The following is a 15,687-nucleotide window of genomic DNA, read 5'->3' as shown; positions in this document are numbered from 1 at the left end:
CCCATTGCTGCATCACTTATTGTCCCAGTGAGAGTGCCTGGCAGTGACTCATAAGTGACAGAGATGGATGGGCATTGGGACACAAACCTTCCTCCAAGGCCTGGATCTCACTCTCACCTGCCCTCTGAGCAAAGGCTACTTGGGCCTTTGGATCAGGTGTTCTCCCTGGTCCTGGCCTGGCTCCTGAAGGGTAAGAGGCTCCTGCAGGTCCTCTGTCCTCAGATCTGTGTTTACCCTACAGAACAATGGCAGAGTGGAGGACTTTCTGACTATGGGCACTCTAGGCAGTTTTCACAGTAGATAATACAGATTTAGGATGCCATTATACACCAAGTGGGCCCCAGATGTAATCACATGTCACTCAGGATGGTAGAAAGCTGTCTCAGATAGCACAGTCCTGAAGAAATTCCTCTTCTACTTAGATACGGACAGACTAGGTGGGACCCAGGGTCTCTGTATCTCTGGTTTCCTGGATGAGTTGACCCCACATACAGAAGGGCTGCCTGGGGCTTTGTGAAGAGGGAACCAGTCCCCTGCCGCCCCAGGCCCATCCCTCAAATTTTATGAAACTATGGAGGAAGTGCAGACACCACCTTGGGGTCAACAGTGGACTTCCTCCCACTGTCCCAAATCACCTGCACCAGAAAGATCTGACCCTTAGCTTAGACCTGACCTATGTGGACTCACACCCACCCAGTGCCGACCCTGTGTGGAGGCCATGGCTGCATTTAGCCACACCTGTAGCTTGAAGGGGAGAGACCTTTTCCAAGATGTGAATAAAATTGTATCATAAGTTGAATTTCTCTCCATGAATCTTTCACTTACAGTTTTGAAATTGATTTGTAGAGCAACTGCATGAGGTCCAAATGACAGAGGAGGAATTATTAAGAAGGAAAAGTATAAGCTTCCCCTATTTCCACCCTAACTTGTGTCAGAGCGATATCTTCAAAGGGGTTATGAGGAGAAAACCATTTTCTCCTCATAAAAGCATGGCACATGCCATTGGACTCTTCCATCTGAAATTTACTCATTGACCTAATGAATAAGAAAGGTGATTTTTGGTGGGAATCCCTATGACCAAAATAAGATTTCGGTGGATTTTTCATGTTAAAGGATCATGAAAAGTCCCTCTAGGGAATTATAATCTGGGGAATCTCACAACAGAATTTCTTAGCAACATGGCAATGGAGGGGCTGTCACCTCCTTGGTCAGCAGGCATCATTTGGCCCACTGCAGTAGCGCCCCCCACAGGCAGCTGGCAGAACTGAGAGGATGGAGCTGTCTCCTTCAGGACCTGGAACATTCTGGCTGAGGTTGTCCCACATCCCCTCTCAGCCTGGGCATCCTTCCTCAACAGATGCAGGGGATGAATGATGCCTTGCACCTGCCGGCTTCTGCTCTCCATCTCCCTCTCCAAGGACCAGGGATCTGCACTTCCCTCCCAGCCTGCCTACCCTGTCAGGTATACCCCTCTCACATGTTCCTGCTCAGCTAAGCCAGTCTGTGGGCACTGGGGAAAGCAGTGACAGGTCATCGAAGGGGTAGAAGACAGGGGAACAATATCAGAGCACAAGGAGAAGCTTAGTCTTCCTGTGGCTTAAGTGTGTAAGGGTGGAGCTGAGGGATGATAAACACTGCCCTGAGTGCCTCAGCCCCCAGGAGACCTAGGGAGATCCCAGGGAACGAGCACACCTACGTGAATCTTGTCTGTCCCCCCCTCAGCAGCTGCCTCCTGGAGGCCATGCAATGTGCCAGCAGCTGCCCAGAAAACCTGACTTATTACCTGGAAATTACCTCTGACCACACCTGACACAACCCTCTGCACCCAGACCACTAACTTAAGGGAAATCTCCACACAGGCATGGAACTGGGTTTGAATCTTAGGTCACTCAGATTTGTCCTGTTCTTCTACATGTCATCTCTCCCAGCGCTAACCCCTACCCAAAGTCAGGACTGGGCTCTTCCCACACACATCTCACTGCATGTATCTCTTCCTGACCTAAGTAGTGCAGAGCTCCTTCTTCAATAAGGGCTGTGTATTGTTCATACAGAATGCCCAGTATGGAATGTAGGTCAGAAAATATGTCTGCTGGGTGGGTGCTCTCCTATTTTGGTCTTTGAGGCATTAGTTCCTGGTCATAAACACACACACACACACACACACAAACACACACACATACACCTCAACCCTGCATCCACAGATGGCACCAGAAAGAGCCATCCCCTAAAAACCATATTCCCCAATGCTAACACATGAGTAGGAACACCTCAGTGAAACTGGTGCTCTTTCCTCCAAATGAGCCTGTTCATGTTTTCCTGAGTAATCTGGGCTTCTCATGTCAGAAAGTGAGGCAGGCAGAAGCCATATATAGAAAAGTCATTCCACACTGGTTCAGGACTCAGAAACTGGGCTGTGGTTCATCAATCTATACCGTTACTCCTGGCTACCAGGGAGCAGCAGAGATCCTATGACAAGGCGACCTGCAGATGCAGAGGGTTTGGACAACAAGAGTTCTAACATGCAGTCCGGGTTAGTAACCAGTAACTGAGACCTTCAGGTCCTTTGGCATTGGCCATTTATCTACAGTACATACCTCATGCTCAAGTACAAATTATTCAGGGTATGTATGCGTATGGTCCTGCCCATGGAGACACTATTTCTCCAGTACAGGTCCAACCAAAGTCCCCCACCAACTCAAGCCTTAACCCACCCTAATGAAACAAAATGCTGTCACTGTCCACAAACACTCATCCTTCCTGTGATCACAGGTTCTCCCCTCCTTTTCATGTGCTGACAGTCTGCTGTCCTGCCAGACACAGCTGTTTGCCTTCTTGAAGGTCCTCCTACAAGGGACTGGAAAATTCTGTTCTTCCCTTTCCTGGTTTCTGAAACACTGTTATTTTTTTTTTACTTAACTTATTTACTTAACTTTTTTAACTTAACTTATAGGAGAAGATGTTTATTATATATTTTTCCCCAAAACTGAAGAAAAGTGACTTATGACAACACTTCCCTTGAAGAGTTACAAAACACTGAGGTCCACTCTCATTCTCTTATATGACAATATTTCTTTTTGCACCTGATCTGTTCCTGATCCTGGCTGTAAAATAGGGAAACTGAGGCACAGCCCCTATGACCTGCTGCAGATCACAGTTGGGATCAGACATTTACACCATTGTGATGGCTTTGAAAATGTCATGTGCTCTTGAAGATGAATTTTATTTGGTCTCTGTAGCCCATGGGCTGTGATCTAAGTTGGACCCTGAACCAGTGTAAGCCTCATAGTGACACTTAGAGAGTGGCATCAGAAAATAAAGACTACTGTACCTCTCAAGTCTCAGTTCCCAGGCCAGCCAAGGAGTGAAACCCTTCCCCATCTGTGTCACACTCTCCTCCAGCCCCAGGAGGTCTGTACACAGAGCAGTGAGTAGGTGTGACCTAGGTCCCCAGTCTGGACATCCCCTTCCTCCCAGTCCTCCAAACAGGCTACAATAGGGTGGATCATCAGGGCATTTATAAACAGTTATTAGAACCCCATCTCCTGTAAATGTTTAGGAGCAGATATGGAAGATATTTTTCAAAGTCTAAATCTTTTAAATCTTTGCTAAATGAAGTGGTCCTAAATTTTAAAAATACACAGGATAGACTGACAACAGATATGAGGCTGCCAAAGAAGAAATAATAGAATTTGATGTCATCCTGATGGAAACTATTCAAAATAATATGCAGAGCAAAAACCCTAAAGACATTATAAAAGCTCAATACCTATAGGACACCTTCACACCAGCCAGAAACTGCATGAGTGTACAGATGGTAGGAGGGAAGGTAAGGAACTGAAGGTGAATCCCAAAAAATCTGTGAAGAAACAACCTACAAAAGGCTTCAAATTTGGAGAAACCCAGGAACCAATATATCCAAGAAGCTCAATGAAGCCCGGGCACAGGAAACATGAGAGACAGCACAGCAAACATCATAATGAAGTTGTTATAAAACCAGCAAAGCAGACACTCTCAGAGCCAGAGAAGAGACTCATGTACCTTACAGAGAACCAGCATTGTGCTAGGAGCACATTTCTAACCTTAAACCATAAAAGCATGAAGATGAGGGAGCACTGTCTTCAAAATCCTAATAGAAAATGTTTATCAACTTTCATCTTTAAACAGGGTGAAGGTCATTAAAAAGCAGAGAGAAAGTAAAACTTTCTCACACAGCAAACCTCTCAGGACTGATCACCTGCAGACCCTCAGCACAAGCGACAAGTGAAGGACACCCCTCAGACAGAAGGAAAGGGTGACAGATGGAAATGTGAGCCCACACAAAGAAATAAAAAGCATCAGATGTCATAACTACAAGGATAAATGTAAAATCAATGTTAATGGTTAATGTCTAAAAAAGTCAACTACTTAAAGCAAAAGATGTATCAATGTGTTTGATTCATAATGGATGTACAAATACTACACATGGCAATGAGATGATGGCAGAAATGATGATCTAGATAAGACCATGTTATGATGTCCTCATCCTGCATGTGAATGATGTCATATTACTGGGAGGAACTTTCTTAAGGTAGGAGGTGAGAACTGTAAACTCTAAGGAAATCAATAAAATAAAACCAGCTTAACAATGAAGAACTATCGCTAATAAGGTGCATGACTTGGGATGGTCTGGAGAACACAGATTCAGTAGGACATGCATGTCATGTCTGTGTATGTGTGTATTTGTCTGTGAGGCACAGAGAAACAGAGACAATGGGAGGGAGACACTCACATTGAGAATCAGCTCAGGTGGTCCTGGGGCGGCAGGTCTGGAAGGGGAAGGACAGGATAGAGGGCTGTGCATGGAAGTCAGGACAGTGTTGCAGACTTTTATCCAAATTGCATCTGAAGGATTAAAATGCTAAAAGGAGAAAGAGAAGAAAATTAAGGCATCCCAATCAAACTGCTAGAGATGAAAACAACAGTGTGTCAGATCACAAATACAACATTTGAGATCACCAGCAGACACAACAAGATGAAGAATGTGAGGGAATCTGATGACACTGCACAGATACAGAAGAGTGAGGGGCACAGAGAGACTTTATAGGTGAACAGAGCAGCATTCAGTGTAGGAAAACGTGAACAATGTCATGCACCTGTGATTGTGAACCCAGGGAGTGAGGGTGGGGAGGTGGAAAAGATTATTTTATGAATTACTGGCCACAAGTGTCCTAAATTTCATGAAAATTCAGTACCTATAGTTTACATTCATGAGAAACCCCAAGCAAAGAAATATGGGGGAAAAAACAACAGCCCAACTCCATCAATATCACATTGTTTAAGGCAAAGAAAAAGAGAGATTGTGAAAAGGAACCAGAGAGGAAAGACACTAGATTCAGGGGAACAGTGATAGGATTCAGATTGATTTCTCATGAGCGGAAATGCACACAGAGGGCAGTGGGTTAACATCTTCAAAATACTGAGAAAAGCAAAAAAGAAACCACTTAATTCTTTATCCAGGGAAAATACCCTTCTATAATAAAGACTAAGAAAAACAATGTTTCAGCTCTACCAAACTGACAGAGACAATCTTCAGCAGACCCATAACACAGGAAATACTGGATTTCCCTCAGGCAAGAAGAAGGGATTCCAGAAGGAATCCGAATCTACAGAATGATTGCAAGACTCAGTAATGGAAACTACAGAGATAGATATGAAGAATTCTTTTGGTAATTTAACTCTTTTTGAAAAATAAATCACAGCCTACAGCAAATCTAATCACTGCATATGTTGAAATTTATCATGTAGCTAACAGTGGTGGGTATGACATTCCTACTGAGTAAGGAAATGTTTATAGTGTAGACAGGGAGAGATTGGGGGCTCCTGGTTGGGCTCTAAGACTATCCCTGTCAGGCAGAAGTGCTAAGACAGACTGAACAGAGATAAGGAAACAGACTACCTGGCTTTGGATGGTTGGAGCATTTTTCTTTGGTGGCTGCATTATATCACAGAAAATGGCCAAAACTCAAAGAATTAAGTGATTAAGGGTGTTATCGATAGTCTGTGCTCAAACCAAAATGGCACAAGAATCTGAAGGCCACCAGGTTCCCAGGCAGTTCTCAATAAAAGATAGCCACTAAAAGCCCTCAGTGATAACCCATTCAGGACTCTCTCACTCTAGAGAGTTTCTTTGCTTTCTGCCCTCACCTTCACTTAGTAAACTGTCACTTTACTTCACCATTTTGTGTGCACAATATTCATTCCTTGACTCCCTAAGACAAGAACCTGCAATCCTGTAACACTACCACAGTGCAGAGGAGGGGTAGTGGGAATTGGGCTTTAATGTCTGATGTTCTCTGTCACGTGGTGTGATGTCACCTGAATGTAGCCTGTGATGAGTCACAGGTGAGAGGACAGCTAATGAGCCAAAACAGAGAAATAAGATAGATCATAAGAAATATTCTGTTGGGGCGCCTGGGTGGCTCAGTGGGTTAAAGCCTCTGCCTTCAGCTCAGGTCCTGGGATCGAGCTCCGCATCGGGCTCTCTGCTCAGCGAGGAGCCTGCTTCCCTTCCTCTCTCTGCCTGCCTCTCTGCCTACTTGTGATCTCTGTCTGTCAAATAAATAAATAAAATCTTTTAAAAAATATTCTGTTACTTGGGCACCTGGGTGGCTCAGTCAGTTAAGCGTGTGCCTTTGGCTCAGGTCATGATCTCAGGGTCCTGGGATTGAGTCCCATATCGGGCTCCCTGCTCAGTGGGGTGCCTGCTTCTCTCTCTGCCCCTCCCCCCTCCTTGCTTGTTATCTCTCTCTCAAAAATAAATAAAAAGACTTTAAAAACATTCTGTTACTCAAAAATAAGAGATAAATGGAAAGGAGAACAGAGAACACAAGGAACATACAAAAAGTAAAAAGCAAGATATGATCTAATAAACTATGTTACCACTCACAGTCAGGAAAGAGTCTAAGACCCACAATTAAAAGACAGACAATGTCAAAATGAGTTTAACAGTAACATCCAAGATTGAGAAACCTACATAAATAATCTTATACTAAGTGAAGATCAACATAATATTCCCACTTGATTCTGATCCATAATTCAGGATCTAAAAAGAACACAGAACATAGAATCTGGGAAGATGAACTGAACTCTTACACACAATTGGGATGGAATATTTCATGTCATGTGTATCTGAAACACTCAGAGAAATAGAAGCAAATGATCATAGGACACATTTCATGAGAACATCAACAGAAATGTCCTCCCCTCTCCCTCTCCCCAGTTGTGATGCAGCTCAAACACGGAGTGACCAGAGCTCCCCTATGGAGCTGAGAGGTGAGCCAGCTCCACGTAAGCCAAAGCTGTGCAGCTTGTGCAGAAGCAAGGAGATTCTCTCCACCAGCATGAGGGAACCAGTGAAAGGGCATGAGGGAGGCTCCAGGAGGCCAGGCTTAGTATTATACTCAAGAGAAAGAGTCTGGGCTGCCCACCATTGCTTGGACCCTCCTCTGCTCCTCCTCCTCACTTGCTGCCCAGGTTCTGCCCAGGCTCTGCTCACAGGCTCAGCACCCACAGGACCCGAACATGACCCTGAGCCTGAGATCAGCCCAAAGGGTGCTGGAGGGGGTGGGACCAGAAGAATGAGCCCCACGGTGTCCTAAACCTACAGGACTTGTGTCCACTGCAAGACTCATCTGACCCCATTACTGTGCCCTCAAGACCACTGTCACTCCCTCAAACATGGAGCACAGAAAGGACCAAGCAGGAACACAGAGCAGAGCCATCAAGACCCAGGTCAGACCCCTGTACCACCAAACAGCCTCTACTGTCCCCACAGATTCTCCAGCTCAAACCTGGGGCATGATATCTCTAACCCTCCACACAGGCTGCCTACCCAGTATCTTATGGGCCAGGCCATAATGAGCAAGTCAGTGATCTGAGGGACAGAAGCCCTGCTGCCCAGCCTGGCCTCACCCTCCTTCCACCTGCCCTAGTCAAGCTCTACCCGGATGAGCCCAGAGTCTAATCCAGCACATGTGTTCTCCCTCCTGGACTCACCCCACTGTCCTCTGTTTCCCTGGGAAGCTAGCCTCTCTGGGCCTCAGCTTTACATGCTGTGAAATGGGGAAGCATCTATTCACAGAAGACACACTTTTTTCACATTAAATTGTACAAAATATTGTAAGAGTCTTACTAATTAGAGAGACTCCATGTGATCTCAGTGAGTTGACCTTAGAGTTGGAGTCTCTGGTCTTCCTGTGGGAATCCAAGGAAAATATTTCAGCTTCCCTGTGACCTGCATCAAATGCAGCTGGGTCCAAGTCTAATGAGCAGATTCCCAGTTCCACAAAACCATAGCCTAGACTACAAATCTTCCCACACAAAATCCAGGAGAAGAGGGCTGGAATAATTTTAAAATGCTATAAAAATAACACTAATAACAATAAAATTAAAGATATCCCTGCTCAACTGAACTTAGCACCAGAAGCATCACCTGTCACTCCCATGACCCAACTACACAGATAGGGATGCAGGAAGCATCAATTCTGATTCCTAAATACACAGGAACCTGGTGGCTGTGGGACATCACATAGGTTTGTCTGGACACTGACCCTTTTTAAATGCACTACATTGGACACCGAACTCTCTTTTTTATAACAAGATAGTGGGCTAGACCAACGTCTTTACCCTAGACAAGCATAGAAATTGAAAAATATTGCCCCCTGAGTGATGTACGTGACCTTCTGTAATGAACTAGGCAGAGAAAGGGGGAGCAGCTGCCTGTGGGAGCCTGGAAACCCTAGTCCGCATCCTTTCTTGGATGACAGATGCTCTGGGGTGACCTGCAAGGGGGAAGCTCCCTGTCTGAGTCCTGCTCCACCAGCAGGGGGCAGCAGAGCTGCATCAGGAGCAGCCGGACAGAGGCTGGGGGAGCCTCACAGGGACACCAGGCCTGGGATCAGCAGGTGTCCACAGCCCTCAGAAAGAAGTCATGATGATCCATCCTATCTCTTCAGGCTGAAAGGATCATGTTCTGAGGGTCAGACACACAGTGTCACCCAGAACACTGATGGCTGTCCTGTACAGTGAGCACACACCTAGGAAATTCAGGTCTCCTCTCTGTCTACGAGTGACCCCAGGGACTGACTCCTCTGCACTGGCACATCCAGAGACACTCCAATGACTCCCTCTACCTCTCCTTCCCCACCTCCGCCCAACTCAGACCTGGGGCTGCAGCTCCTTTGTTCAAGAGCATCTCAGGGGACAGGAGGCAGAGCACTCAGGACCCTGGTCCCTGGAAGGAGCATCTGCAGCCTCCTTGTGAGACTGTCTCCAGAGTGACGTGATTCTCATGGCTGCAGGGACCATGGTTCAGGGCCTCGAACTCACAGTATATGGGAACATGTGATCATGTGAATCCTTACAAGACCACAAACCTTGAAGTTGTTTCTCATGGATTCAGGCCTTTTTCATATGTTCCCATGAAACATTAATGAAAAAAATTAAAAGGAATGAAGTGGTTGACAATGTCATTGCTTATCTGCTGTGGGATGGGGGCTGTCAGAGAGAAAACAGCACTATGTGTTAATAGACCAGAAATACTGATGAATCTCCAGCAGCAGGTGGTTGTTTAACAAGTTAGTACCCACTTTTGTAAGAAATGAGTGAACCTCAGAACTAGAGAGTTTTCTATTCCGTTGACATACCAAGAATGGGACCACAGTATCTGTGGGGGATGCAGGGGAGATCTGGAGCCGGGAGAGGAGAGTAGTAAGGTCACAGGACCACCTCACCTTGAATCAAGTGTTGTCTGCATCTCTCAGAGAGACCAGGCCAGGCCCATGGCCAGGATTCTGGAAACCCTGGGCCAGCCTCAGATAGTGCTCAGGCAGAACAGGTTAGAACAGTGGTTGTGTTCAAACCCCAAGAATGTGAGTGTGATACCAAATTTGGAGACCAAAGCTCATTTTCTGGCCTGAGAGCTGCTTGGAGGAAGCGGGGACCCCTTTCTTCCTCCTAGTCACCTGGTCTGAGCCACAAGTGGTTTGAAGGCATTTGGAGTGCCACAGAGGAGGAAATTTGCATAAATACTAACAGTCCCAGACCCAGGAGTCTGGAAAGAAATAAGAGGAGGTGGGGTAAGGTTGTCCAGCTGTGGTTCTCAGAAGACAGAGTGCTGGGTACATGCACCATGGCCTGGACCCCTCTCTCACTCCTTTTCCTCGCTTTCTGCGCAGGTGCTGTCCCCAGTCCTGCCCACACTCTCAGCCTCACAGGACACCTGAGCTTAGCCTGCCCCAAACCCTGAGCCCAGCCCAGAACAGCCTCAGTATTGGGATCCTGGGATGAGCCCCTAGACCTCATTGCAACCTCTCCTCTTCTGTCTTTTCAGGCTCCATGGTCTCCAGTGAGCTGACTCAGCCACACTCAGTGTCAGTGGCCCTGGGACAGATGGCTACAATCACCTTCACTGGAGAGGAACTGGACAATGTTGTACAGTGGTACCAGCAGAAGCCACGCCAAGCCCCTCTGATGGTCATTTATGATGATAGCAAGAGGACCTCAGGGATCCCAGAGCGATTCTCTGGCTCTACGTCAGGAAACACAGCCACCCTGACCATCAGTGGGGTCCAGGATGAGGATGAGGCTGACTATTACTGTCAGTCCTATGACAGCAGTGGTGATGCTCACAGTGACAGAGGCATATAGGGAAGTGAGACACAAACCCCTTCCCCATCTGTGTCACCCTCTCCTCCAGCCACAGGAGGCCTGTACACAGAGCAGGGAGCCAGTCTGGCCCAGGTTCTCAGGTTTGAGTTCCCCAGTCTGTCCCCTTCCTCCCAGTCCCTCAGGCAGGCTGCACAGGGCGGATCACCAGGGGATTTGTAATCAGTTATTAGAACTCTATTAACCTAGGACTGTGGGTGGAAGAAGGACTGTACATGTGAGAAGCAGAAATGGAAGTTTTTTTTTTTTTTTTAAACCTCTTTTAAGAATTCCCAAATTACATGGTCTGAAATTTTAAAATACATGGGATAGACTGACAGCAGATATGATGCTGCAAAAGAGGATATTAGGGAACTTGATGTCATAGTGATGGAAAGTATTCAAAATGAAACACAAAATGAAATACCTAATAAAACTGATGAAGGCTTAGTGCCTGGAGGACACCTTCATGCCACCCAGACAGTGTGCAAGTGTAGGAACTGCAGAAAGGATGGTAAAGAGCTGAGGACAAATCAAAAGATCTGTGAAGAAATATCTACAAAAAACTTCAAGTTTGGAGAAACCCAGGAACCAATATATCCAAGAAGCTCAATGAAGCTCAGATACAGGGAACATGAGAGCCAGCACAGTACACATCATTATGAAATTATTACAAACCAGTGATGCAGACACTCTCACAACCAGAGAGGAGAGTCCTGTTCTAAACAAAGAAACCATCATTGTGCTGAGACACATGTTCTTTTTTTTCCATTAATAATTAATTTTATTATGTTCACTTAGCCATCATACAGTACACTAGTTTTTGATGTAGTGTTCAATGATTCATTAGTTGTATGTAACACCCATTGCTCATCACGACATGTGCCCTCCTTAATACCCATCACCCTGTTACCCCATCCCCCTCCCCTCTATAACCTTCAGTTTGGTTCCCAGAATCCAGAGTCTCTCAAGGTTTGTCCCCTTTCTGATTTCTTCCCATCCAGTTTTCCCTCCCTTCCCCTATGGTCCTCCACACTATCCCTTACATTCCACATATGAATGAAAATACATGGTAATTGTCCTTCTCCACCTGACTTATTTCATTCAGCATAATCCCCTCCAGTTCCATCCATATCAATACAAATTGTAGGTATTCATCCTTCCGGATGGCTGAGGAATATTCCTTTGCATATGTGAACCACATATTTACCCATTCTTGTGTTGAAGGTCACCTCAGCTCCTTCTACACCTTGGCTATTATGGACACTGCTGCTATGAACATCGGGGTGCAGGTGCCTCTTCTTTCCACTATTTGTATCTTCAGGGAAAATACACAGTAGTGAAATTGCTAGTTCTATTTTTAACATCTTGAGGAGCCTCCACACTGTTTTTCAGAGTGACTGCACCAGCTTGCTTTCCAACCAATAGTGTAGGGTTCCCCTTTCTCCCCATCCTCACCATCTGTCACTTCCTGACTTGTTAATGACTTCGCCATTCTAACTGGTGTAAGGTGGTATCTCATTGTGGTTTGGTTTGTATTTCCCGAATGGCTAGTGATGTTGAACATTTTGCCATGTGTCTGTTAGCCATTTGCATGTCCTTGGAGATATGTCTGTTCATGTCTTCTGCCCATTTATTGATTGGGTTATTTGTTTTTTGGGTGTTGAGTTTGAGAAATTCTTTATAGATCTTGGATACCAGCCCTTTATATGACACGTCATTTCCAAACATCTTCTTCTATTCCATGGGTTACCTCTTCATTTTGTTGACTATTTCCTTTGATGTGCAGAAGCATTTTGTCTTGATGAATTCCCAATAGTTCATTTTTGCTTTTGTTTCCCTTGCCTTTGGTGATGTGTCTAGGGAGCACATTTTCTTATCATGAACTATGTAAACAGGAAAATAGAGGGCAATGTCCTCAGAATACTAACAGAAAACATTCTCAACCTTGGTCTTTATCCACAAAAAATATCATTGAAAATTGAAGACAAACTAAGCCTTTCTCAAACTACCAACCTCCCAGAACTGATCACCCACAGACCCTCAGCACAAGCAAGAGTGAAGGACACCCCTCAGACACAAGGAAAGGGTGACAAATGGAAATGTGAGTCTACACAAAGTATAATAAGCTTCAGAAATCATAACCTCATAAATAAACATAAAATAAAATTTAGTGGTCAATATCTGTAAATACAGTCAACTCCTTAAAGCAGAAAAAATAGCAACATGTTTGATTTATAATGGAGTTACAAGTAAAACATATGACAATGAGAGCAGAAATGATGAGGGAGATGAGACTATGTTATGATGTACTCACCTTGCATGTGAGTGATGTTGTGTCCCTGGGAGGAACTCTGATAAGGTAGGAGGTGAGGACTGCAAATCCACACAAACCATTAAAATAACATCACTTTACAAACGAAGAACTATAGCTACTCAGGTGCATGACTTAGGATTGTCTGGAGGGTACAGATCTAATCGGACATGGATGTCATGTGCATGTATGTGTGTATTGTCTGTGATGCACAGAGAGACAGCAACAGTGGGAGAGAGACACTCACGTTGAGAATCAGCTCAGGCAGTCCTGGGGCAGCAGGTCTGGAACATCCCAGACAGGACAGAAGGCTGTACATGGAAGTCAAGATGAGGTTGCAGACTTCCATCCATATTTAGGCTGAAGGACTGAAATGCTAAGAGGAGAGAAAGAAGAAAATTAAAACATCCAATTCAAGCTTCTAGAGATGAAAAATATAAAGTCTCTGATCACAAATAGAAGGGCTGAGATTAGCATCAGACACAGCAAGACAAATGACAAGAGGGAATCCAAAGACACAGCACAGGCACTGAAGAGTAAAAGGTATAAAAACAGTTTAAAAGTGAGCAATGCAGGGAGATCCTCAGAAGATGGTAGAGGACTAGGAGACCCTATTTCAACTGGGGTCCCCTGAATTTCTTGGGATAGCTACAAACCACTCTGAACATGAAATTAGCCTGAGATGTAATAATTTATATCTGGGTCCCTACAAGCAGTAAATCCCTGGTGGTCTCGAGGTAAAAGGGGAGAGCTATGATTCTGTGGGCAGATATTGGAAGATAAATAGGAGATGGAGAGAGCACAAAAATCTGGTGTGAAGAAGGTAATACAACACCATAGTGCAAAAGGGTCACATGCTGGGGACCAGGCACAGACTCAAAAACTGGTAGTGCAAGGTAAGGACTTTAGTCCAGCACCCAGGCAGGATCCAGGAGCTGCTAATGCCTGGAAATGACCTGAAGGCAGCTCAAGGTTTTAGAAACACCAAGGACAGAGACATTCCCAATCTTGGAATCAACCTCTGGGGGAGCTACGGTGGGGCAAACAACCAGGGAGGCTGTGGATTTTAGCAGGACAGACAGAAACAAAGACTGTGTGTCCTGGAGAGCTCAGTGAAGAGCAGACTGTGATTTCTATGTTTTGGGACAGAGGTTTCAGTGTGGTCAATTCTGCTCTGACTCTTGGAAGAGACACAGAATGCTACCAGGGGAGGCCACCAGAGAACAAAAGCCCCCCAATACCGGTTTTCACTGAGCCCACACCTTCCCACAGGGGGCAAGGCAAATCTGTCCAAGGAGGGTTGCCTGAGTAACAACATGACAGGCCCCTCTGCCAGAAGACAGGATGGAAAAACAAGAGGAAGACAACCCTAGGGTCCCTCTATAACAGATACATCTTGCTTAGGTAATGGTTAATACTTTAGACTCTGTATATTCCCTCAAGCACTCCCCCAACTGAATGATTAGGAGGAGGAAACCCCAACAAAGAAAAGAATCAGAGACTATGGCCTCTGCCACAGACCTAATGGATATAGATATAAGTAAGATATCAGAGATAGACTTCAGAGTTACAATTATGAAGTCAATATACAGGGTTGAGAAAAATATTAGCAACAATATAGAAGCTCTGAGAGCAGAAATGAGGTCTAATCAGGCTGAATGTAAAAATATTGAGTGAGGAGGGGCAAGGTGGCAGAGAAGTAGAAGGCCCTGTTTCAACCATTCCCCTAAAGTGAGCTAAATCTCTACCAGAACACTCTGAACACTCAGGAAATCAGCCTGAGATTAAGATTATACACTTCTGGATCTCTATGGGGGCAAAAGACATCAGTGGAGAGGTAAAGCAGAGAGGGAACATTTGGATTGATATTGAAGGATAAACAGAAAGGGGAGGGAGCCACCAGAAATGACCTATTGGAAAGTAATACCCTAATACAAAAGTGCTCTGTGATTGGGAACCAGCATTAACTTGGAGTCTGGTTAAAAGCACTCAGAAAGAGCAAAAGATCTGAGGGGGAAACTGGTGGAACTGGGCGATCATGGGCAGGGGCCTAAGCCCATGTTCCCAGGACAGTCACCACCAGTGACCACTTGTGCCAGAGAGAGTCTAGCAGGGGCTCCAGTCTGTGGTCCCTGAACACACGACTTTGCACTGCTTGCACCACCACTCAGCTGGGCACACTCCTGCCCACACCTGAGAAAGCCTGGTGTGAGCGCTGCAGGTCTCTAAGACCACAGCCTTCCCCAACCAGCCGCAGGGTGAGAACGCTCCCAGCCCCTGCCTGAGAGAACCCTGTGGGATCTCTGGTCAGGATCCCTCAGCTGCAACCTTCCATGACCTGCACAACCACTGCGTTTCTGTGCATTGGGCATGGACCTGGACTCCAGACAGCAGTCCCCTCAAAGGCTGCCACCGAAAGTGGGCTCCCCAGATCAATGTTGCTCACAGTTTCAGTGGCACGGGGATTCAGAGACAAGCAGGGACCTCAGGTGACTACTGGTATGGTGGCTACAGGTGTGCACCACCTGTGGGAGGTTGCGCTGTTAAGCAGAGTCTGCAAAGGGGCAGTGTTTGTGTTCTAGACCACCCAGAGGGGAAGAGTCTGAGGTTTCTCTCGGAGGCGGAAGCCTGGGTGCACACAGATGCTTTCTTTGCTCTGACCCACTGAAAAGTGGCAAAAAGGCACCAAT

The 15,687-nt window shown here is 45.8% G+C and overlaps 1 gene segment (V, D, J or C); it reads left to right on the top strand.

The window, feature by feature from the left end:
* The first annotated feature begins 10,148 nt into the window (after positions 1-10,148).
* LOC111139907 lies at positions 10,149-10,686 on the top strand. The segment is given in 2 exon segments: positions 10,149-10,214; positions 10,370-10,686. Coding segments are annotated over 2 exon segments (363 nt in total).
* Positions 10,687-15,687: the final 5,001 nt, after the last annotated feature.

The sequence above is a fragment of the Enhydra lutris genome, unplaced genomic scaffold (genome assembly GCF_002288905.1).
Source record: "Enhydra lutris kenyoni isolate GAN:26980312 unplaced genomic scaffold, ASM228890v2 scaffoldscaffold124, whole genome shotgun sequence".
NCBI lineage: Eukaryota > Metazoa > Chordata > Mammalia > Carnivora > Mustelidae > Enhydra > Enhydra lutris.
The sequence above is the reverse complement of the archived record's forward strand: the minus strand, read 5'-3'. Positions and strand labels throughout refer to the sequence as shown.